The following is a 23,926-nucleotide window of genomic DNA, read 5'->3' on the forward strand; positions in this document are numbered from 1 at the left end:
TTGCGCACTGTTTAAATTCATGCTGTAAGTTCTATACTCAGTACTTACCCTTTTCCTGTTCTGTATCTTTAGCCTTTCTCTTCCCTATATTTCCTTCAATTCTTGTATGACAGTCTGTCTAGCACTCAGTTTTTCCTGTTAGCTTCAACTGTTTCATATTTAATATCTCATATATTACATTATCTAGGGACCACACAGCTATAATATAAAAAATGAACACTGTGTGCTACTACACAAATCAGAATACACTGTCAGTTTACCTTCCTGACAAATAAGATTAGAATTTAAAAACTATGTTAATATAATGCTTTGTTGGAAGCAACTTTATGAACTTTGTATGTTTAAGGTCACCACCACTGTGAATACTAAATTATCTCATTTACTAACATTTAAAATAGATATTCTTACAAATAACCATGTACAAGCAGCATCAATACTCTACTTGAGTAATTAAATTACATGTATTGCAAACAGTAACTGGCTGTGTAACTGAGTCCTATTTCACCAATGGGAGACTGAAATTAAAACATTTTGCCAATATGATGTGCTCTTGGATGGGAATACAGTTAGTAAGGAGATGTAGGGTCTAAAAAAAACACACTGGATACAGAAACTTTGTTGAGCCTAAATCATGTAACTTAAAGGAAGGCATGAAAACCCTTGCCCGCAGTAACACTGCAAGTAACACTCAGAACTATTATTTTCTTATGTTTTGATCAAGATGACAATCAATGAAATGGAATGTGACAACACTATTATCCTATAAAAAGCCAAAACGCTCAACCCAATAAATAGTTCACAAAATGTCAATCATGATGAACATGAGTGGAATGTCATAACCAGGTGACTGCAACACTGAAGCAAGAATAGAAACATAAGCAAAATGCAACAGAAATTCTGTTATGAAAACATTAAGATTGCACCTTAATCACAGAAATGCTGATGACAATTTCTTCTTATTTTATCTCAAATGCTACTCTACTCAGCTGCAATGGTCAGCACACAGAGAGATGACTTGATACATATATATATATATATATATATATATATATATATATATATATATATATGTTTTTCTTTCTAGCAGATAGGGAATATACACTCAAAAACTGTATAAATCATATCTGGTACATAAAGTTACACAGGCATTTACCCGTTAACCATCACAAATTTGTCTGAAACGTACTCAACTAACAGAAATGTTTTGACAAAGAAAAGTAGTACGATATATGCTGTTCACAACCTGAAAACATAAAGCAAAAGGTAAAAACCATAATAAAAAAAATAAGTTGTGTTCTAGGTGTTAACATTTGTTAAAAAATAATTAGAACTGCTACAAATGCAAAGTACAAGCCACGACAGATAGGTCGTATAAAATAACTTAAAATGTATATAGCACTGATCACATTTTTCATGACATCAAAGGAAGGTTTGCGATTACAGTAATAACATCCTAGAATGGCTCTGCAACAAATCTTAGCAGTACTGGGCGAACTAGCCTTGCAATAATGAACACGGCTCACCTAAAATTAACCGCATGTGAAACAATGCTGGAATGGTGAGGTATCATAGTGTGGTGCATAGCAGACTTCTGAAATAAGCAAATGCTGTCACATAGATTCCAACAAAACCAGCAATAGAATTCATCTGATGAAAAAAAAAAGTTCTCACTAGGACAACAGTATTAGTGACTTATCCATAGGTACTACAAATAAAGAATAAAAGAACCACCTGAAAATTCTCGTAAATAACAGTTCTTGTGAGCTAGGAGGATTACTGCAGATGTAAGCAATAACGCCAACAGCTGGCATCTAGACCAAATCCCTAAGGAGATGCTAAAAATTAGCATACGGCATACTGAACATCTCCCTTAAGAATAGAAAACTAACCTATCAGTTGAGGTAACGTACAATAAACTTCACACCATCATATCAATGGCAATCCATAGGAGCCAGTGCAATAAACATGTACATGATGAAAGCATCTTCTGTAACCAAAAGCTTGAAAGATGGGCGAGGTGGCGGGGTCCAGGAGGTTTCAGTTGCATATCTACGGCAGTCAGTTCATTGTACGAGTAAAATCAACGTGGTACAAAACATAAAAGTTACTGGGGGAGGAAGAGAGGTTTTAATGGAGACAGCATGGTGTTTCATATAAAAAAACAGCAGCCTATGACAATGACACCATCAGATACAAATGTCACATACAACATTGTAGAAAATAATTCTATACGATAATTTTACAATAAGGAAAAAAGGAAAAATTATCACAGTGTTTTGTGTCACAGTACTGGGGATCAGACAACCCCCTCCTTCCAAGCCCCCAGATCCTAAACTGCATTCTAGTTCAATTCTGTATCTAGTCACTCTCGCTTGAATCACTGCTCTGTTCTCCTTGCACTTTACTGCGGTGCTGCATTGCACGATGATAAGCAATCTGCACAGACTTTCTGATATTCGATTTTCTGCCTTCCAGCATTTTTTCTTTGTCCAGCTCCTGATTTACACCCAACGGGACAAGTTTGGATCGAGGAAGCCACTGCCTAATAAAAGAAGAAAGGTGTTGTTACAGTTTTATAGCCATTTCTATTTACAAATACGCTGTCTGAAAAGTTTATATAGTGCAGTATAACTCAAAATCAGTACTATGTACTAACACGATCATCACACACAAACTTTTTACCTTTTTTACTCATATCCATCTCCTACTCATGCATTTGACTTTTCAAAACTGTATCTTCTAGAAAAAACTCTCAAGTCTTTCAATTGTTTCATGAATAATGGACAGTTTTATAAGAAGCACTGGAAACATTATCTTTACTCAGCCCAAATTCAGCATATGTCTCAAGTGAAACCAAGAAAATTCTGGCAACCACATGCTGTTTTAAGTTTACTTACTAGAAAAGTACAACTGTATAAGTATGGAAACCACAGCAGCAGATTTTCAGGGGAGATGTTATTGTTGCAGTAATGCATAAATCTGGGTTTACTCACCAATGAACATGTGTTGCTTACAGGTGCCCTACTACACAGACCAGTGTTAGCAGTGACATTTGGTAGCACATATTCCATTAAGTAGCAGTCGCACATTATCCAGATCAGTTATTCTAAACAAGAAACCAAAATGGGGAAAAGCACTTGTTGTAGACAGTTGTGAAATAAAAGCAGAATGTTGTGAACACAACTAATACAGTATGCAACAAATACAGGTTATCATTTATAAGAATAAAAGTTTTTTATTAGTGGCAGAGGGAAGGAAACTGAGCATCACTGCTGCATGGCACACGTCTACAAAAATCTACTCTAATGGAAAAGCATACTTGCACACGTGTACCATCTTGCTTCAAGGCACAATCACAGCAGCAGAAATGCAACACTTTTGGGTTGAACCCCAAACAGTACTTACATTCCTTGAAGCACAGATATGTCAAAATCTGGCCTTCAAGATTGTTTCCAGTTTGTAATGTCTAATGAATGTGTACAGAAGACCAAATGGCAGCTTCTAAATTATCTTGCACTAATATTTCTGGAGCATGCTGCAGAATAAGCTGCTCCCTTTAACGCAGTCCGCTTGCAGAAAACCTCAGACGTTTTGTTGTAGTAATCATAACAAAAGGTAATACAATGGGCCATTCACCTGAAGATTGTTTTTTTACCCACACAGGTAGGCCCTTCTTTACCTTTCATGAATAACACAAACATGAATAAATCTGATTTTCTGGATGAATGCATTTTTTTCTGATATAGTACAGCAACCGTCTGTAAAAATCCAGTTATGTAACGTGTCATCCTTCACACATTTGGGGAGAAGAACAGACAGATGAAATATCACTTGACAGAAATAGGACAGACCACTTTTTAGTTCCTTGAACCTTCTTCTTGTGGTCTCTCTCTCCCCGGGACCTAATGATTGGCTCCTCTGCCTTCACCCATGTTATCCATTCATTATATCAGGGGTGAGAGCCCTACAGCTCTATTCATTCCTGCGTGGGAAGCCTCATCAGCCCATTCATTCCCTCAACAGTGAGAATCAGGTGACAGGGAGCAGGCCAGATACAGATCCCAACACAGTGGCCTACTTTCCACATGGAACAATGCACACAGCAGCGGCCCCGAGCTCCACATAGTACTGCACAAGCATGTAATTGGCAGGCTCAGATCTACAGATGCAACAGCCAGTGCTCCCATAAAGTGTCACCCAAGTGGTACGTCAGAGCTGCTTTCCTCCAAATCAAATCTGGCTGCTCACCCCCCCGCCTGACCCCTTCCAGCACCTGTTCAACTAATCGAACACTGGTCGTTTGAGATATAGTTACGGCTTTATCCCTCTGCTCCCTGGAGCCAGGCTAGGAAAGACCACTTTAGGCAGCAAAGAATGGATATGTCTTTTAAAGAGATGTTCTCACTTTATGATAATGGTATAATGAACTTTTGCATGTTAAACACTTAGTTCAGAAATCCTCTTCTAAGAAGTGAACGATACTGTAGTTTAAAAAAACGTTTTCCGTGAGATCCAGGGCTGCTGAAGATGCCGGCTAAAAGGGAAGTAAAGTTAACTTTTAAAATAAGTCTTAAGGGGGGCAATATCAGCCTTTTTGGGGGACTTATTTGAAGCGACATTTTAAATTGAAGGGTTAACTGCCACTTGTGTTAAGGATGGTACACAAGATGAGACACCTGAGACATATACAACGAATTAAGAATAAATTATGTTAACCTTAAATAGATGACTAATAGTTTAGTAGCTTTGGAACTTGACAAGCAAAGGAGTCCATGACTTGATTATCTACGCAAGCTGAAAAATCAGCACCCTATTGGAATGTCAGCATTTGAAATGCTGAGAACTGAAAAAAAGACTGAAAATTCAGGAGAAGAGTATCAACCATAAATCTTCTCATAAAAACTACTTTTTTACAGGAGGCATTTCCCCAGTGCCAGTGAAGTGGGGGGGGGGGGCTGAACTAATGATAGGATATATATATATATATATATATATATATATATATACATGCACACACACACACACACACACACACACACACACATATACTAACTCTGAGATTGCTGTATTCCAAGAAAAGTCAACCTTGGAATTAGTATACGCAATTCCAGGTATTTGGCTACTCAATCTTGACATTACGGGGTTCGCTAATGTGGGTGCACACTTATGCAACCAGCTTATTGTACGTTTTTTATTTTTTATATTTTTTTCCCCTAACAGATGTTTGCTTTTCAACTCAACTGTACAGGTTATATGCCACATTAAAGGTGGGAAAAGTTTTGAAATTATTTATTGTGGTCTCATTTTTTTTATATCACAAATACCTGGCATTTTAACAGGGGTGTGTACAATTTTTATATACACTGGATGATATAAAAAACAGAACCATGGCTATCTGGGCATACTGGTGTCACCAAAAGATTCTGCTTTGTAATTTTTGGCTTTTAGAATTGTCTGATCCTGCATCACTGAAAAGGAAAAGCACACTGTTTCCATACCAATGGAGGAAGAAAGAAGCAGCCTAACGTCTGCAGCTGTGTGCTGGCATATGTTGTAAAGCTGTTCAGTTTAGGTGCTCCCTAGACAGATATTTTCACAGTTTATCTGTGAGATCACTGTTTCGGTAACAATTCAACTTAAACTGATGTTTAACCTCTGAGTTGGTGGTAGCCAAGATGAATGTAAAAGATCCCACTGCACTTATCACAAAGATTAGGGTCAGTTACCCAGTTCTCTGGCCAAACTTACCCTAGTTAGTATGAATACCACCCTTGAGTCTTCTCTAATAACAGGCTACTGGTCAAGTGGGGCTAACTTGTCAACATAGTGTAAAACAAAATACAATAAAATAAATATAATCAACATGCTCAGAAGTACAGGCAAGCACGGAAGGGCTGTGGCTGACTAAGTTTGTGGACGACTGCAAACTGGGTGCTACAATAGAGTCTCCGGCCGACATGGAGATCCTCCAGAAGGGCCTAAATGAGACTGATGCATGGTGTCAAAGCCATGGTCTCAAGATAAATGCAAAAAAAATGCGTAGTAATCCCCTTTGGAAAAAACAGAATACCGCAAACTATAACATAGGAGGTAATCCCCTGAAATCTGAAGAAGAAATAAGGGATCTAGGGACCCAAGTAGATAGTCAGCTTTCCTTTGATAACCATGTTGCCAAAGTGGTTAGAAAATCCTTCTGTGTGACCCATCTGATCACGAAAGGGTTTGCATCAAGATCTAAGGATGTAATGGTGCCCCCTCTACTCTTCCCTCATCAGACCCATTACTGAGTACAATGCACCAATTGGAATGTACCTGGCTAGACATCTCCAGCAGCTGGAGAGACCACAGAGGTACCTAACCAAGAGGATTACTGGCCTCAAACAGTTGCCCTATGCAGCACGATTGAAAAAGCTAAGACTGTTCTCTGTTGCATACCGCTTTCTCAGAGGCGATCTCTGTCTAATGTACAGAGCCATGTCCAACCCAGAATTGTTGAACATGCCTCATCTTAGCAAAACCAAATCTACTCGAGCTACACGCTCTAGGGATATAAACCTCAACACAACAATGAATAGAACATGCTGGAGGGACAGATTCCCTTCGCAGAGACTTCCCTTACTATGGAACAGGGTCCCGATCTACATAAGACAGAGCCCCTCACTATCACTCTTCAAGAGGAACCTTGATAAGTGGATGGGTAACAGAAAGTTCACACCGGGGATCACACCAACAGCACTACTAGATAGGGGCCAAGGGTACTAGCTGCTAGTACAAGGGTCTAGGGAACTACTAAAGAGGCGGTGAATACCGCACAACATGGCTGGGCTAATATATGCCTTCGGGCAGATAGCCCAGTACCAACCTATGAACCTATGCCATACCACAACGTTAGTTGACTAAACTATTTTCTCCTAAAATGTATTCAAGACAAGGATTCCTATTCTGATATACGATATCCTTTTTTCTTTTTTTTTTTTTTTCAATTTGGGTCCACTATCTAGCATCTCTAAACTCACATGCTCAGAGGAAACTGCATAAAACCACTAATTTGAATATATAACATTTAAGCACAAGCATTCATAACTGAGTTTCATGCTATCACAGCAACTTAAAAGTATATAAAGTATTTCTTCAAGGGAGTAAAAGCCCCCCGACACCCTCATGCCATTTTACTTTTATATTATCACTCCAACTTGGAGGAAGATGGATCATAAAGTTTTGCTCCTTCTCTGGGATGTTATCTTGGATTCCACATCAACTGGGATATTTCAGGTCCACCCCATTGCTACAACATCCAATGCATGGGACACCAATGTGCTGAGGTGCCAAGAAGCTCATGGGAATCAGTGACCCACACAACTGTTATACTATGGCTGCATGCATACATAACGCAGCATCATGTAATTACAAAGTTATGTACAAAAATTACTGAAAACTGCCAAGTTACATGACAATATTTAGACAACTGCAGACTTCAATACTGTTACAATCTACAATCCTTTTCCATAGCTCTTCTTCATAGACTCATAGGTTTATAGGTTTTTACTAGGCTGAGGACTGCAAGGGCCTTTTTAAGCTTTGCCATGCATCCTAAATCTCTGACAAGTTCTGGTACCCTTGATAAGTGTAAAGCAGGGGCTTGGGGATGAAAGATTTACAAGCAGGGGCTTGGGAGATGAACCATTTACAGGCTACCTGTGTCCATTAGAGAGAGAGACACCAAACTAGGGATGAATTTCCTGTTCCCCATCCAATTGTCCAAGTTACTTTAGAATTGGGTTAGGGAGGAACTCTGCTCCAACCTGGATGGGGAGCCGTTCCAGAGGAGGGGTAGTCTCTGGGATACACAACTGTCTCTCCAGTAGGTCCTAGTTAAATTACAGGCAAGGTTTAAGTCTTTAGACCAAGTAATTATGGTGCTGCTTGTTTTGCTGACATGTAGGAAGTCCACCAGAGTGGGGTCTGTTAAGGCCTCGTATGCCAGGCATAGATCTCCCCTCAGCAGCCTGTATAAGACAGAATACAGGGATAGAGCTTTGAGGCGGTCTGCATAGGACATGTTACTTATGTCCTGTACCTCTTTTAGTGAGGAACTACTGTGAATGTTCCAGTTGTTGGACATGTCTGGTTAGGTACATACCAAAGGGGAATTGTACTCAATGATACGTCTGATGAATGCTGAATACAGTGGAACAATGACTTCCTTGGACCTATATGCCATACCTTTGTTTATAAGTTGCACAGCATAGAATGATTTCCTCACTACTGTACACACGTGATGGTCAAAAGGGTTGATTACTGTCTGCGTGTGTCCCCAAGTCCCTGACTAGTGGGTGAACTGTTAAGGGTGCATTGTCAATATGATTCTTACCATGTATGGATGACTTCCAGAAGGATACCATTATATATTTCTTGGCATTTAGTTTTAGTCCGTGGCTCTGACACCAGTTTTTTGTCTGTGTCAGGCCTTCCTAGAGAACATTAGTGTTGCTGGGGGATTCCATGACTGCTCCTAATTTGCAATCATCTGCAAATTTAGTCAGCCAGAAGCCAATGATATCAGCCTTGACTTCAGAGAAGTAAATGACAAAAAGAAGCGGTCACTAGGAACAATCCCTGAGGGAATCCACTTCTGACTGGTATCTTTGTAGAGGTGGATTCCCCAATACTAACTTTCTTGGTCCTGTCTGTGAGCCAGCTGGCTATCCACCTGGTGACATAAAAGTGTATACCTAACCCTCCTGAGTTTGTCAACAATGCCCGAGTGGGGTATTGTGTCAAATGCTTTGGCCAGGTAAAGATATGCAGTGTGAACCATTCTAACCTTCACAAAGTAGTCTACCAGGTTGAGTAAGCATGACCTGCCACTGACAAAACCAAACTGAGTTGGGTCCAGTGCCTGGAGGTTTCCTATGTCATTATTGATCATTTCCAGGATTATTCTTTACATAACTTTGCATATGAGACTAGTAAGACTTATGGGTCTGTAGATGGCCCACTTTTGTGCAGAGGGATGATTGTTGCTGTCCTCCAATTCATGAAGCACAAAGCCTGTTTAGAGGCTACAATTAAACAGCAATTCCAGAAGGAGAGAGAGGACATTCTGGGATATTGTCTGGCCCCATTGATGCAGTGCTCTTGGCCTTAGCGAGAGAATTAAGGACTTGTTCCCTAGTGAAAGCTGGTGGAGTTATATTTGGTGGCATTTCCTGAGGGAAGGCTGGGGGAGGAGGGGTAAAGCTGAAGCTGAATTTGTTGGCCAGTAGGTTTGCTACATCTTCTGTTTTTTTTTTATTTCTCCAAATCTTTTGGGTTTCTAATACCATGAGACAAGAATGGACCCCATTCCTAAGTCAAAGTATGATTAAAGTTCATGAAATTAGCATTGTTTCAATCTTTGAGGTCAGCCAAAAGTGCTCTTCACAACACCTGCAATGTGCCTAGTAATGACTCCTGCAATTCATACGGAGTTACATGTATTGGTAACATATCTAAATAAGACTGTGGATTCTTTTTTGTAACACCTGTTGCTCCTACTACTATTGGAACTGCCTGGGTATCTTTCTTCCACACTGCTCTCGTTTCTGCCTGCAAATCTTGATATTTTATGACGGTGTCTCGCTCTACGCAAGATACTGTAATCACTGGGTGTAGCGATTTCAATGAATAATGCTACTTTTGTCTTCTTTTCATGGACCACTATGTCTGGTTTTCTTGCTACTATATTTTGAACTGTTGTTAATGGGTGATCCCATGTGATGTAGACATTTTCTATGATGCTTTGTGGCTCATGTTTTCAGTGTTTTTTTAGTCGCTTTAATATTATGTTGCATAATCCCCAGTGCAACAGTTTTGCCATATTATTGCGCCTTTCAGTATACAATCTTTCTGCCATTAGTATGTCAATCAGCAACAAGGTGTGCAACTGTTTCCAATTCTGTTTTACAAAACCTACATTTGTCTGTTTCTCCCAGTTGTTCAATGGGCTTTGTAAACTAATGTGTACATTGCCTACTTTCTTGGGCCACCAATATTAACCTTTCATCTTTTGGTTTGAATTTGCCTCTCCTTAACCATTCCTGAGTTCGATCCTGATCAACATGAGGTTCTTTCCAGGAGGTTTCTATACTTGCAACTATATTTATGCATTTTCCACACTTCTTGATTTCTCATCTGATCCTTCACCTTACTTTCTTCTGTTTTTTGGCACATTCAGTTGCTGCCTGATTTTTTTTTACCTACATCTGGTTCAACTTCCATTCCTGCTTGACGTCAATATGCTTCTGGTAGACTGAGAAAGTAAGTAATCTTTGATTTATTCAACTCATGTTTCAGAACTTTCACTATTTTTGGGTCTTGTGAGGTCAGCAGATTTGTGTGCAGTCCCACAACTGCAAATCTATACATATTAATCAGTTTCAAAGAGGCCCATATCTCCTTCAGAACAGGGAATATATAATCTTGGTATGTACTGATTTTTATAAACTATTTGGTGAGCATGAAGCATCCTTCTTGTTTTCCTATCTATCCAACACCTTTTGGGGCCAGTCAGTCACTCCAAAACTAAGTTAGGACAGGAAGAGCAAATTGGTTTATAGCCCGAATTTTGTTCCTAGATGTCAACGCTGTTTCCAGGATTAAAGTCTTCTAAAATATTCCTTACTATGTTTTATTCACATTTGTTCATGTTTTATTGTTGATTCTTTATCAATTCCCAAATATTTATACACTCCCTCTTGCTCCAGTTCTTTTACATCACATTTTTGTCCCAAACTGATGTTTTCTTGGTGCTGCAGTTTTCCTGCTTTAAAGGTTGCTTTTGCACATTTATCAAGACCAAATGACATTCTTTTATCATCTGAAAAAGTTTTGACTACTTGCAGTTGTGCTTTCAGTTCCTCATCTGATGAGCTATACAGTTTTAAATAGGCGACGATGAGAAGTCTTTATACTTGTTTTCTAGGAGCCAAATTATAGCCATGGCCTAATCTGTTAAGTAGACAGTGTAAAGGGTTAAGGACAAGAGAGAACAGCAGCGGTGACAAGAAGTCACCATGGAATATCTTCTTTTGAATTTTTATCCCTGGAATAATAATTTGTCCTTTATCATGGCTTAATTGCAAAGTGGTCTGCCACTGTAATGTAGATGATTAGTGTAGGGTGTATCTTATACATTTTAAGCACTCTTTTATCCATGAATGTGGGATACTATCCAATGCTTTTTTTAGTCAATTCAAGCCATATTTAGATTCTTCTCCTTTTTACAGTTCTCCATTATGACTTCATTAGCAACAGATGATACTTTCTTCTAAACAACTTTCTTTTATAACCCTTTTGCTCTATTACCATGATTGAATTTTCTTCTAAATGATCATAAACTCTGTCAACATCAATTCCGGTGTATAGTTTACATGTCATCAGAAGGCAGGTTATCTGTCTATAATTTTTAGGGTAGCTTGCAGGTTTGCTCTTAAGTAGGAGCATTGTTTTTCCTGTTGTTAGCCAGGCTGGTGTTTGTTCGGGGTGCGCATATAAATAGTTCTTACTCATGGCTAAATGTTCATGCAAAGATGTTAATATTTTTAGCCAGAACTGCATCTGCAACTGGGGTTTTCTATTTGGAGGCTTTTCTTTACTTTATCTCAATCTCTCTGGCTGTTATTTCATCCCATTTCATATCCTGTACCTTTGAACTTCTTATTGTTACTTTTACTTCTGTCAATTTAGCATCTTTATGTTCCACAGGATCTTCATAGATATTTCTCCAAAAAGTACCCATTTCTTTTTTTTCTTTTTTGAGGTGGTCTTTCAGTTCCTTTTGCCTTGTTTCCCAGTTCTCTATAGAACTTTTTGGGGTCATCAATAAATTGCTTATTTTATACTTTTCCTTTACATTTACTTGTGTGTTATCATCTATGTTTTTCTGCCTGTGCTGATATTTTTAGTTTATTTGCGACAGTGCATGATAAATCCTGATCAGTTATAATACCACGCATTGCTTTTATCACATCTATCTTTCTGACTATTTTTGTTGATCTGCTCCCTCTTCTATACTCTTCTAACAGTGACACTTCTTGTCTTAATTGCTTTATAGTTTTCTCTATTTGATACATCCATGATGGTATTCGATTTCTCCCCTTCCTTTCCCTTACTACCCTGTATTCTTGTGGTAGAATTTTATTTATTAATTTAGCTGCACAGTAATATATCCCGTTTACTTCTGTTACATTGCATGGATCTCTATGGACAGTCCTAATTACCATGTTCCTTTGTTTATCAAGCTTCTAACTTTCGAGTTTTACTGACCTCCTGCAGTCTACTTTTTCATTGACCTTAATATGTCTATCCATCTCTATTAAATCACGTAAGTCTTCTGTTCTGGCTCAGTATAGGTGACTCCATTAACAATAAGGTCTGCACCCAATTATTTATTGCCTTTGAGGATGCAGATCGCTAAAGAATGAACTGTGTCTGTCTTTGGCTTGGGAGGCTAAATTTGCCTCAAATTTGGCTTTGGTAGACTTTGTCCTCCGAGTTGTTCAATGTCCTTTTATCCTGCTGGGTACTGTACCTCCTACTTTTTGCCATGATTTTCTTCCTTCTGTTATACAGCCTACTGATGATGTGATTCCACCAGGATGGCTTGTTTTCTGAGTTAGTTCTGTACTTCTTCCTGGTGGGTACAGCTGCCTCTATGCAGCTACTAACATGCTTGTATACAGTTTCTGTGAACAGTTCCACAGAGGCAGAAGTATTCTCAGGGTCTATGGGGGCTTAAAATTTTGCCGGGTTATCACTTAATAGTAGGAAGTTAGCCTTAGAGTAGTTCCTGAATATTCCAGAGTTAGCTGCATCCCAGGGTTCATTTTTACTTCAAAGGAGACCATTTTATGGTGTAACCTTACCAAAGAACACATTACACTAGGGAGGTGTGCAGCACTCTCCCATATTAGTGATTAGTACCAGATCTAGTATGTTTGCACTTCTGGTGGTTGTACTGACAATCTGGCCCAGGGAGTTTGTTTTTACAAGATCCAGGAATCTCTGTGGCTGTGGCATTTGATGTTGTATACAATTCCCAGCTAATAGTAGGGTAATTAAAGTCACCCACGAATATAGGTTCATAGGTTGGTACTGGGCTATCTGCCCGAAGGCATATATTAGCCCAGCCACGTTGTGCGGTATTCACCGCCCCTTTAGTAGTTCCCTAGACCCTTGTACTAGCAGCTAGTACCCTTGGCCTCTATCTTGTAGTGCTGTTGGTGTGATCCCCGGTGTGAACTTTCTTTTACCCATCCACTCATCAAGGTTCCTCTTGAAATGTGATAGTGAGGGGCTCTGTCTTACGTAGATCAGGACCCTGTTCCATAGTAAGGGAAGTCTCTGTGAAGGGCAACTGTTTGAGGTACATGGTTGGATGGTGAGAATTTAATACTTTTAAATACATGTTATAGATTTCTTGTGTCGTAGAGGGGGCCTATAGCTTGCAAGGAAGTGGTATGTGATTTTGCCTACATTTTACCTATTGTGATTTGAACATGGAGACGCTGAAGTGCATTGCCATGTTTGGCCAGCTTTGAGGTATACATATTTTTGATGTAAATCCAGACACTTCTACCGTTAATCCCTGTCTGTGCAGTAACTGGTCTAAATGTGTAGAAGGCATAACAGCTTTGCACTGCCGGTGTGCTCTCCACGGCTTTAAACCATGTCTCAGTAACCACACAGATGTGAGCATTCTTTAAGGTGAGGACAGCTTGTAGGAAGTGGAGTTTTTTGTTAAGACTCTTAGCAATGAACAGTAACACCTTTAGATTTTCTTGGTTTTGATTTGGTATGTTGGAAGTACTTTCAGTTTGGCACTGCCAAAAAAGGCACTATGGGGTGGGGGGTAATGTTTTAGCCAATATTTGAAAACCTAGAGGGGTGAGGTGCATACCATCCCTGGCAAAGCAGCGTGGTTTAGTGACCATCTCCTTCCATGCTGACAAATACTGCACCCCCTTAGAACAACACCAGAAACTAAGCCAATTATTAAAGTCTGCCATCATCTGTTTCTTATTGTTGCATCATTCTTGGAGTAGGTAAAATGCTGCTCAATGCTAGGCTCATACCAGCCTAGGACACACATTCTGACAGCTCCATGACATCTCTCTTCATATAGCCTAGGGAGGTACGTCTCAGGTCATTTACACCCACATGGCCTTTGAGTCATACTGGTACTTGTGGTCCAATGACCTGAGTGCATGCATAATGTTGCGGATCCTGGTCCCTGATAAGCAAAGTGGCCAGGACTTTCTTCTTACTCAGCCTGGTGAGAGGGACAACAGTGTCTTTCACAATGGAGTCTCCAATGACCAGAATCATGGACTGTGTGTGGTAGCTTTCCTTACGGGCTTAGAAGTCGAGGCTCCATGGGATGTGGCTGTATCTGTTGATGTGGGTGTTGTTTTGAGACTACATTTGGGTCTGCTGAGGTAATTTGTTATGTGGATTACATCTCAGAGGTCTCTGCGGTTTAGGAAGGTTACATTTAAGTGCCTCAGCATATATGGGTCTATGAGTCTGCTTTGAACTGTGTATGACGGTGCAGCATGTGTACTATTGACAACCTAACTGCTTTTATGTGATTTGCCTCCAGTGACATTGTGTTAATACATCTCTCACATACCATGTCAGTTTGTTTGAGATTTAACTGGTTGTCAGTAAACATGAGGCAATATCTACATTGCCTCAGGATGTCCATATCCACCAAGCTGGCAACGGAGATAGTGGGAAAGCTCATATCTATGCCAACAGACCCTATTCCATTTATTACACTGTTCAAGTGGCATATAAAGTAATGTCAAGAGTATCTGGTTTGTAACTCTAGGGGCAGTACTTGTCACTAAAAACTAACCTTGTGTCCAACTAAGTATTGGTGAAATTTCAAAGGTGCTTTTACAGGAAAAATCCCAACTCAAGGTGTCTATGTCTATACAGGGCACTGCCAAACACTTGAAGGGAAACTAATAAGTAGATCCTGATGATTTATGGATGAAGTATTTTGGGAGATATTCTGAAGTTAGGTTAGACAGTAGCAAATCAAGCTGTACTTACTGAAAAGAAAGAATTTGCTTTGTCAAGAATGATGAAAAGAGGGGACTCGCTTGAATGGCTACTACCTGGCTACTACAAGCGCTGGTCTCACCACAGCTTCACTTGACTGGGATACAATGCCCTTTTGCTTCTTTGTTCACCAGAAGCAAAACAGTTGCACCAATCTCAAGATGAGAAGCAGGCCACAGGCTCTTTGGTGATCAAAAGTCTTGTCCCAGATGATAAAGGAGTTGGCAAGCTTGTTGAAGCCTCTTCTTGGTAGACATCTTGAATATCAGTTAGACTAATCAGGAAGATCAAACAGAGACACTCACTACCCATTTAGATACAGTCACGAATCAATGTCCTCTGCTGCTTCTCTCACCAGGAGGAAAATATAAGCACAAATTCTAAAATGGCACCTATGAAGCAGTTATTAGGCTTTCTGGTGATGAGCAGTCTCTGGGAAATAATGACCCTATGTTCATTCTCTCACTAGAAGCAAAACAGAAGCAGTAATCACAAGATGACTACTGAGAGGAAGAATACAGGCCGTCCAATAGCTGGTGGTCTTGGTGTCGAGCAAGACAGATTGGAAGGGGGTGGGCACTTTGTATTCTGGCTGTATGAAAAACAGTGGGATATACAATAAATTTAAATAGCTGAAGAAGAGGGATTTCACAAAATGATAACTTTGTGCTTACTCACAATTGTCACTGAAAGAGGAGAGGGAAGGAAATCCATCTATTCATCTAAAACCCCTTTTTCCCATTTCTGCACATGGGGTTGTGGTGTCACTTCAACAGTGACAATCTAGAGCCAAGGTTTACACTGCCGGGTGGCTAGCCATGTCGCGTTGTGGTCAAATTAACAAAACGGGCAGACAACTAGAAAGACAGAGGTGTCTAAAAACACAACAGCACCAGGATGGGAGAGTGGAGGAAAACTTAATTTCTGTGCGACTCACAAAAGACAGAAGTAATACATAGCGTAAAGAAAACAAATCACAATATACAAAACAGAAGGCAATGAAGAAAAACAAAATACAAGAAAGCAAAAACAAGCTTAACCTTTCCCTCACAGCAATCTGTAGCATGTTTTTGCAGTTTGACTGAGGCTTATTTAAGTCTGCTGCTACCTTTTCTATGCAGTTACTTATATGGTCGTACAGGGATTTTGAGTACACCTTTGCATGGGTATCTGTGTTTTCTAGATTTGGGGAAGCTTGGAAACTAGTTATGCATTCCTTAATACTGGACATTCTATCTTTGAGAAGTCCTTAAAGTTTTTGTGGTTAGGTGGGAGAACTAGTTATACCTTTATTTCTTGGAAGACCGCTTTCTGATCTGATCTTACCAGTAAGAGCCAAGCCTTTGCTGTTTTGCCAATTGCTTTGCATTAATACAGAGAGACACGTCTACTAGACTAGACAGTGTGTTTACCATAGAGAATCCTACTTTAGTTACCGATGAGTTTGTGTGAATTTTAATGTTACGATTTTTATGCTGTGTTTGGAAAAGTTTCTCTCTTTAATTAATTATATAAAGAAGATGTTATTGCTTTATGGACATTTTTATATACTGAAAAGGTGGCACTTTGGCCTACAAACAACTGATGTTTGTTTTTACATTAAACATATTCCATATTAGTACAGGTATGTTAGTGAATGACAATACGGGCATGTTTTAGTGAGTCATCATGGATTGGTTAATATTTTCTTTTTGTAGTTCCAATTGGATATAGCTACAACTTTTGAGTGGATGAAACAAAAAAGGACGAATTAGAGTATGTTTTATTTATTTTACATTTGTTGACCGGGACAGTCTGACTGGATGCATGTCCATTTTCAGCGGAGGCCCGGGGAGAAAAGCTCCAAGGGTAAGCAGATGCAGCATTACATATTACAAAAAGACTATTTACAGTGATTACATAAGTAAGCAAGTTAAACAAGTTCCACAAGTTAGAGTTAATCCAGAGCATAAATCAGGATTAAATTAAATTACACAGTAAACTGGTTAACAGATTTTTACACATTCTAGAGAGAGTTAGCCAGGCTTGATACATTGACATAGCCAGTTAAGTGCCAAATGTTGTTTGAGTCTAGTTTTAAATTGACCTAAGGTAGAAAGTAAGGCAATATCAGCTGGAAGAGAGTTCCAGGGTCTGCTTACAGAGTTTGCAAAGAGAGAGTCACCGGCTGTGTTATTAATTTTGCTAGTCTGAATTAGTAGTTTGTTAGAGGATCGAAGCGGTCTAGGACTGTTATAGGGGGTGATAATATTTTTAAGTGCAGGAGTACTGTCCGGATTATAGAGGATTTGATAGGCCATAATCAGTTGGTTATACTGGATAAGGCTGGGTAGTTCAAACCACCCAAGCTGATTTAGACTGATGCAATGATGTGTCCTAAAAGGCAGCCCAGTGGCAAACCTGGCAATGTGGTTGCAGCAAATTGAGAGTTTAAGGACAGTCTTGTTTAAATTCGAGAGTAGAGGGGATGCATACAGAAGGGTTGAAAGAAGGTGAGAGCGAGCTATGGCAATTTTAGCTGGAGGGGTTAGGAAGGCTTTTATTCTATACAGTGACCCTAGTTTTTTATTGATGGTTTTGATAGTTTGGTTAACATGTACTTCAAATTTTAGATTATCTATGATGACACCTAATAGTTTTGTAGAGGGGTCAGGGGAGATTACTGTGCCATCATTTGAATTTATGGTAAAGGTGAAAGCGGTAGACCTACGTGCTGGTGAAAATAACAGCATTTTAGTTTTTTTTTGGGAATTAGGATCAGACGACGTTCAGAAAGCCAGTTTTCTATTGTATTAGAGGTGGTCTGGGTAGCTAACCATAACTCTATTGGAGATGTGGCCGAGCAAATCAGAGTAGTCTCATCAGCATATTGGATACAGCTGACTTTTGGGATGACAGTATAAAGGTTGTTAATGAAGATGGAGAACAGCAAGGGCCCTAGTATACAGCCTTGTGGTACTCCAAGGGTGTTAGGTAGAAGATTAGAGAGTTTGTTCTGAAAGAGGACAGCTTGCTGTCGACCATTCAGGTAGGATTGAAACCACTGAAGGGCTCTAGTATCTAGACAATGTTTGCAGGGTGTGGATTAAAAGTTGGTGATCAACCATATCGAATGCCTTGGAAAGATCCAAGAAGAGGGCTGAGGATATATAATTATTGTTGCGATTATGGTTTATGGTGTTGGTAAAGGCTAGGAGGGCTGAAGTAGTGCTGTGATGAGGACGGAAGCCATGCTGAGCGTCTGCCATAAGGTGATTCTGGATTAGGTGGTGCATGAGTTGTCTATGAATACATTTTTCCATAATCTTTGCAAGTGGAGAGAGTATAGCTACTGGCCTATAACTGGAGAATTCAGTAGAGCTGCCTCCTTTGTGAAGTGGGATTACATAGGATATTTTCCAGATGGTGGGAATTTTAGCTTCTACTATGGTTTGATTGATTAGTATTGAGACGGGGTAAGCAATAGCATCAGCTGATTTTTGTAGGTACTCGGCAGGCAGTTGATCAGCAGAAACTGTAGTGGGTTTTAATTTTTTTGATCAAGGTACGGATAAGTGAAGTGGTGACTGGTTGGAAGCTGAACGCGAGTAGGTTTCTAGGGGTGGTACTTTCAGGACCAGGGGAGCTAGGAGGTAGTTGGCTAGCTAGGGCTTGAATTGTCTCAGTAAAGAATCGGTTAAAACTGTCAGAAACATCTTCAGGGGTTTTATCAATAGTAGCAGCAGGGAATGGGGTTGAAGTTTGTCCAGGATGTAGTAGATTATTTAAACCTGCCCAAAACTTCTGAGGATTATTTTGATTTACTGTCTGTAAATTACAGTAGTATTGTTTTTTGTCTTGTAAAATGGATTTTTTTAGTTTCGTTCCTGGATTGCCTGTATTTAATGTGATCTTGGGGGTCTTTAGAAGAACGCCATAAAGCCCATGCTTTGTTTCTAAGGGTAATTTTGAGTTTAGACTCTTTAGAAAGCCATGGCGCAGTTTTTGCCTTTGTTCTCTTTGAATGAACAGGTACATGCAAATCAAGGATCTCAAGGAATTTGTTGTTAAAGTATGCTACTGCTTCCTCTAATAGGAGGTATTTTAGAACAGACCAATTACATGAGTTTAGTTCTTGTTGGAATTTGGCAGGGTCAAAGTTTTTATTGTTTCTAACCTTTCTGAGTAAGGGTTGTTGGGAATTAATGGCTTTGTGCTTAATTACATATGTGAGAAGGTGATCGCTTAGGGTACCAGAGGTGTACAGTTGGGGGTGACTATTTATGAGTACCCAGTCAAGTATGCTTTCTTTTTGGTTGGGTTTACCTTTCCTGGTAGGGGTGGATATGATTTGTGTAAATGCATGCAGGTTAATATGGGTGGTTGGGGATTCTAAGGAACAGGTGCCCCAGTCTATGTTAAAGTCTCCAAGTAGTAGGGTTTCTTGAGGGTCGGGACATGATAGCCAGTGCAGGATATCTTCAAGTGTAGATATATTGTTACCTTGGGGAATGTGCATACAGATGATATTAATGCATTTATTTTTATTAAGTTGCAATTTGGTGGCAAGAGTCTCTGAGTTATTAATCTCAGGTGGTTGTATTACATCTATGGTGACATTCAACTCAGATTTATAGAGTACAGCTACCCCACCCCCCTTCCTGGAAGCACAATCCAGCCTGCGTATGTTGTACCCTGGTGGTAACACTTCATTGTCTGTAGTGTCAGGTTTTAACCAGGTTTCAGATAAACAGAGAATCTCAGGGGAGTGGACATCCAGAAGTGCATGCAATTCATGTACCTTGTTATTAATGCTTCTAATATTGAGATGACAGGCTAGGAGAGAGTTAGTTGGCCTATTAATTACAGGTTTGTAGCTTAGATTGCAAGTAGAGGGGGTATGTGGGTGGGCCAGGGTTGGGGTGAATATCACCACCAAGTATTAGGTTAAGTCTATACTTGGTGATGAACTTCAGGAATTTGTTTATTAGCTTGTGGTAGTGTTTGGATCTAGAGCTAATGTGCCTGAGGTTGAGATGTTGACAGACTGAACAAGATGTTGGATAGGACCTGGTACTGTAAGTATGGTTGAAGGTGGGAGGATTTACAGCTGGGGTGATAGTATGGCCTTTCGGGACCTGAAATCACGTGAGAAACTGGTTTTCATACAAGGTAAGGTGGTATGGTGCAAACAAGAGGGGTAGAAAAGAGGAGTATATCATTATTTGTGATTCAGCTAGTGAGTTAAGGAACTGTTTTACCTGGTGATGCAACACCAGAAGACAGAGTGGTGAGGTAAAGGTACTGGAAGGGGGGATGGGAGAATGCCAGATGAAAGCTAATAGGTGCTATTAAAATGTAGGTAGAAGAATGGGGGTGGGAGGAATTATCCCAGATGAAAGCAGCTATGATCTAGAAAGTGGGGGAGTGGCTATAGTACTTTAAATTTAGAGGTACTGGGGGCGGGAGAGATTCGGGGGCAGGGAGGGGAGAGTAGTGAGGGCGAACGTAGCGGGGCTATTGCAGTGTACATGGTTTCCTAAGGTGTCCTAAAGCTAAAAGGTAAGTATTATAGCTCTTAAAGTAAGAGTCAGTTTACTTAAATTACAGGGGAAGGAGACAAACACTCAAGTAGAAAAAAAAGCCCTATGGCGGACCAAAATGTTTTTTACCTGAATTTTCATTGGCCTTAATATTGTTTTGTAAACCATGATTGGGCCAGGTCTTCATTGGCTTTCCTGGCTTGATAATGACATACATAAGGATCTAGACAGAGCTTAACATCTGAATCTAAGGCCTTCTGGCCACTGGAATTTTATATTCGGTATAGATTAGTTATTACGATCTGTTTCTATCCCTCTGTTTAATGTAGTTTCTGAATGAGCATTACTTAATAGTAAAGGCTTAAGTTTTATATTCTACATGTTTGGAATTAAGATTTGAAAAACACGATCACATTTTTTTTTCATTCTCTTTTTCTGCTCACTTAAGCAATGTTTTGAAAACATCAATTGGGGAAGGACCTATTTAGTAGCAATGCTGAGCACAAATCAGAAGGTTATGTTTTTATCTAATCTATGACTGGTTTACTTTGTATAAACTGTAATTTGATTCGTTGCTCATTTGAACTTAAATGAAGTTTGGACATTCTTTACCATCATCTGATGGTTTAGGCCGAAAGCACTTATTTATATGGTCATTTTATTTTTGGATTAATGAAGTGTTAATATTATTCTTGTGAGTGTTGTTTTGCTACTGGGTCGTTTGAGATACCTCCTCTCCATGGTGGAACAGTCTTGGTGTTTTTGCTTACTTTCTGGATTTAAGACATTTCACTGAAATGTCATTAATTCGAATATATACTGTAATCGTGAAACATCTGATGCTCGAAATTAAACATATCGGGGGGGGGGGACAAGAACACTTCAATCTCACTCAAACTAGCTCGATTAGCTGATTTTCACTGCACTGGCTTCTTCCCTATTTGATGTAAAAACACATCAACAGAACAAAGGCTTTCCCCTCCCTCCCAAATCCTCATTTGTTTTTTTCATTGCAAGTGTTTTAATTATGCTGTATATGCATGTCACTGTGATTCTTTCTGAAATGGTACTATGGCCTTGAGTCGAAATCCATAATTATGTATCTGGGATATAATTTCCTTGAGTCAACATCAACTGCTGCCAGTACGCATCATGTATTTGTGATTATGCCAAGCAGATATGTCTTAAATGTGTGGCTTTACAGCATTCTTGTACAACTTAAAAGGGTTTACTTTTTGTCTATATTTAAGCCTCGTGTTTGCATGTAGCTACACATCGTGCAATGAGGGTTAGCTGTACCCTGTACAGACGCAAACACCTGGAAGCAAACTTTTTCCCCTCAACATCTGTCAGTAAAACCCTACCAATCTTCCCTGCTGCACTGCGGGCAACTCAGTTGCACACTGAGCATTGTTGCCACAGTTTTTCATCCCTAACCTTCAGCAGAATAATCCCTTCTGTTAATCCTGGAGCAGTAACTCATCTAACTTGTCCACTCCCCAATAGTGCTTACGTTATTAACCTGCTATAATGGATGGTCAGTTTCCCACCATTTCTCTGGCCAGCCTAATTGACATGGATATCCTGAAGTAATCTAGTAATTGCCTCATGTATACTGACAACCACAGACTTCTAAAGCAAGCAAATACAGTATATGTGAGAGATACAATTATACCATGAAACTGGAATCAATCCTCTCACATAACATCAGGCTGTCAGCACACACACCTCTCCTATCACACAAGACATGGTCATGACACAAACCCACATATGTGGTAGTATTCACTAGAAGCCTTACAAAAGATCAGAGACCTTCAAAGCATAAAGCACTTGCACACACCGCAACATGAACAGAAACCACTACACGTAACACACGTACCAGTGACTCAGCAAATAAGCCTCTAAGGCAAAACACCACAAAACCAAATGTCTTGGCTATAGGTGACTTGATAGCGAGACACAGATGTCCCTCTCACCAGGCTGGACAAAGAGAAGGTCATGGTCATCTGCTTGTCAGGTCCTAGGATCCGTCAAATCACACATGCACTCAAGTCACTCAGCAAGCACCCTTATGAATCTGTCATAATCCATGTTGGGGTGAATGACTTGAGACGTACCTCTCTGGACTATACGAAGACAGATATGACTGAACTCGAAGATGTGTCCCAGGCAGGTATGACCCTAGCCATAAGCAGCATTTTACCTTCACCCAGGAAGATGCCACAATATAGACAAAAAATGACAGACTTCAACAACTGGCTTCGCTTCTGGTGTCAATTCAGGGGGATCCAGCGTCACTCAGCCTGGTAAGACATGGTTGACAAACCGCACTGCTTTTCCAGAGGTGGACTGCTCTTGTCTTCTCTATGCTTTCAGATACTGGTAAAGGCTCTTGACTACTCCATAGTGCCTTTTTTAGGCAAAGTCAAAAAAAAAAATTTCTGATGTAACAAAATCCACTGGAAACAAACTCAAGGTTATGCTGATTAAGGCTAGAAGCCTAAACAGGAAACTGCACTCTCCAGAAGCACTCTTCTCCCTGGAAGATGCTGACATCTGTGCAGTCACTGATGCGTGGTTCAGGGCTGTGGAGAGCACCCTTGCCATGCAAGGCTGCAATGCCTTCCACACATTCAGATCTCAAAAGAAGCAGCAGCGTGAAAGAACCAAAGGTGGAGGTGTATCCAGCTTCATTAAAGCTACGTAAACCTCAAAACTGGTTAAACAGTATGACTCTCGAGCTACTCCAGTCCAACTAACTATAGGCAAAATACCCTACCACATGACATACCGCCTACCTGGCCCTACTGGTGTCACTCACCATACAGCCAAACACCTTGATCATGGGAGACTTCAACTATCCTTCCATTCATTGGGCAACATACATGAGCACAAACATGATCCCCCAGAGGTTCTGGAACTTTGTCAATACAAACGTCCTGGAACAGTCTCCACACCCCCACAAGGGGTTCAAATGACCTAAACGTAGTACTCCCCAACATGGGGGGGGGGTCAGGGTACTCTTCTGTGTAGTACCCTCCCTGGTAAGGTCAGACTGTACATCAGTCTCATTTGAAGTAACTAATGGACCTGACATCCCTACAGGAACAATAAACTAAAAAAATTTCCAAAGCTTTACTACAGCCTACTAAGCAATAGTATAAAAAGTTTCAACCCCCCTGCTAACACAATCAACAATGACTCCTATGCAGAGGTGTACAAAAATGGCTTGTATAAATACCTAAACAAATGTACAGACACAGCTGTATCTGACCAGATCAACACCAGGTTTTCCT

At 40.0% G+C, this 23,926-nt stretch overlaps 1 protein-coding gene across 1 annotated transcript in view; it reads right to left on the reverse strand.

Moving 5' to 3' along the window:
* Positions 1-363: 363 nt before the first annotated feature.
* Positions 364-23,926, reverse strand: part of BRPF1 (bromodomain and PHD finger containing 1) — a gene marked incomplete at its 5' end in the record, with an annotated part of 1,674,836 nt that continues 1,651,273 nt past the window's right edge. Inside the window, one exon of the mRNA XM_044076412.1 lies at positions 364-2,542. Within this exon, the coding sequence (XP_043932347.1) occupies positions 2,359-2,542 (184 nt within the window). The remainder of the gene's footprint in view (positions 2,543-23,926) is intronic.

This window comes from Protopterus annectens, chromosome 7.part0, assembly GCF_019279795.1.
Source record: "Protopterus annectens isolate FY-2018-M chromosome 7.part0, PAN1.0, whole genome shotgun sequence".
Classification (NCBI taxonomy): domain Eukaryota; kingdom Metazoa; phylum Chordata; order Ceratodontiformes; family Protopteridae; genus Protopterus; species Protopterus annectens.